The sequence below is a fragment of the Rutidosis leptorrhynchoides genome, chromosome 8 (assembly GCF_046630445.1).
Source record: "Rutidosis leptorrhynchoides isolate AG116_Rl617_1_P2 chromosome 8, CSIRO_AGI_Rlap_v1, whole genome shotgun sequence".
Lineage (NCBI taxonomy): Eukaryota > Viridiplantae > Streptophyta > Magnoliopsida > Asterales > Asteraceae > Rutidosis > Rutidosis leptorrhynchoides.
In genome coordinates, this window is record NC_092340.1 from 95,821,921 (window position 1) to 95,823,989 (window position 2,069).

The 2,069-nt window shown below is 30.8% G+C and overlaps 1 protein-coding gene across 1 annotated transcript; it reads right to left on the reverse strand.

Annotated features, from left to right (window-relative positions):
* Positions 1-620: 620 nt before the first annotated feature.
* Positions 621-1,620, reverse strand: LOC139863643 (serine/threonine-protein phosphatase 7 long form homolog). Its single transcript, XM_071852254.1, has 2 exons — positions 1,287-1,620; positions 621-1,033 (listed from the first exon to the last, which is right to left on the reverse strand). Exons 1-2 carry the CDS (start codon positions 1,618-1,620, stop codon positions 621-623), a joined length of 747 nt encoding a protein of 248 aa, XP_071708355.1.
* Between the last annotated feature and the right edge of the window lie 449 nt (positions 1,621-2,069).

Sequence of the window (2,069 nt, forward strand, 5' to 3'; positions counted from 1 at the left end):
TCATTTACTTTACGCTTTAAATTAAGTTATTATTTTGCATTAGGACTTAAAATCGACAAACCAGTCATTAAACGGTAAAACCCCCTTTATAATAATAATAATAATAATACTATATTACTAATATATATATTTATATATTTATACAAATATAATTGTTTAAAAATATAGTGTACGCAATAAGTAGATCCCTGTGGAACGAACCGGACTTAATAAAAACTATACTACTCTATGATTAGGTACACTGCCTATAGTGTTGTAGCAAGGTTTAGGTATATCCCATCTGTAAATAAATTAAATTAAAACTTGTGTAATTTGTATCGTATTCCGTAATAAAAATAATAGTATTTCGTACGCCTCCGCTGCACACATCAGTGTTCTTTAAAGACGGTGGATCTACCTAGAGAATTGTGTTGTTGTTGTTGTTGTTGTTGTTTAAAATAAACTATTGTTATTGTTGTTTTAAATAATCTATTGTTATTTGTTGTTATTGTTATTTAAAATAAAATATTATTATTTTTGTTAAAAAACGATACTAAATGTAAATCACAAACATCACAAACGCAAGATATATTTAAACAAGTCCAAAAGATAAACATTACAATGAATATAAATAAATACAATTAATCAATGACCATGACATCCCCCACGAGAACCGCACTACCCCAACTTATACGTCTATCTGGACTCAAGTCAATGGTGGTATGCAAGAAACTCAAAGGGACATCGTACGCATTAGAGTCAGAAAATAGAACGCCGCCCATCAGAGCTAAAATGTATACTCTAGCCCGCTGTTGGTGAGACTCGATAGTGTCTCCAACATTTTGTGCCAACGCCGCTATTAATACAGAAAGTAATATCCTCCCTTTCCGTATACCCCTATCACCAATATCTTCAGGGGCGATCCCTAAGTAGGTAACGACTAACGGTATCCAATCCGTATCATTCGTTTCATACCAAATACCAGATACAACCTCTCCTTCTATTGGTAAACCCCATAAAACCTGAACGTCTTGCAACGTTACAGTTGCTTCTCCTACATATATTAATATGGATTATATAAATATATATATATAAATTCGAATATATATATATATATATATATATATATATATATATATATATATATATATATATATATATATATATATTAATTATATACTTGACTAAATTAATGATATATATATTAAGAATATATAATAATATATATACTTTACTAAATTAATACGGAATATAATATATATATATTGAAATAAATAATTAATATATATAAGGTAATGTTTTTATACCAATCGGTAAATGAAACGTATGCGTCTTCGGGCGCCATCTTTCAACCATAGCAGTAACAAGTGACCAATCGAGTCTTTGTTTACCCAATTTACAAACTAAACCTAACCCCACATTATCAAGATACACCTGCACCCTCGCATCTATTGTTTCGTTTTGTAGTCCTGAAATACGCTGCCAAAAGCTCATATCAGATCTTCTTGGTTTTATTAACACGTCCTCGTGAAGCTTCTTGGAATAAATTGCATATGATCTATGATTCCTTTCCGCTTGTAAAAACAATAGAGAACTATCAATCGGGATCGATCTAGCACGAAATTGATTCATTTGAGCCATTTTTTTTGTTGAAAATCGGATTTTTTTTTTTTGAGTTTGGATTTGTGATTGTGTGTGAGAAATCGAAGTATCAGACTTCGGATTTATAAAGGCCAAAATCGAAGTTTGGAACTTCGGTTTCCACGTGGCACATATTCATTCGCAAGTTTCCTTTTTTACGGATTATGGGTAATAAATGAGGATAAATTTTCATTTAAATCGGCAGATAGAATTTAAACCAAAACCGAAGTTCCAAACTTCGGTTTTGACACGCGTACAACCTAGTCAGCCTGGTCACTGTGTAAAAGAATAAAGGACCAAAACCGAAGTTCCAAACTTCGATTTTGCCAAATCCGAAGTTTGGAACTTCGGTTTTACCATTTTCGTAAAAAACTTTGTTAAATTTCTATTTTTGCAAGGAAGATTGATAAAATTACTATTTAAAAAAAATCCTTTTATCTAATATAGAT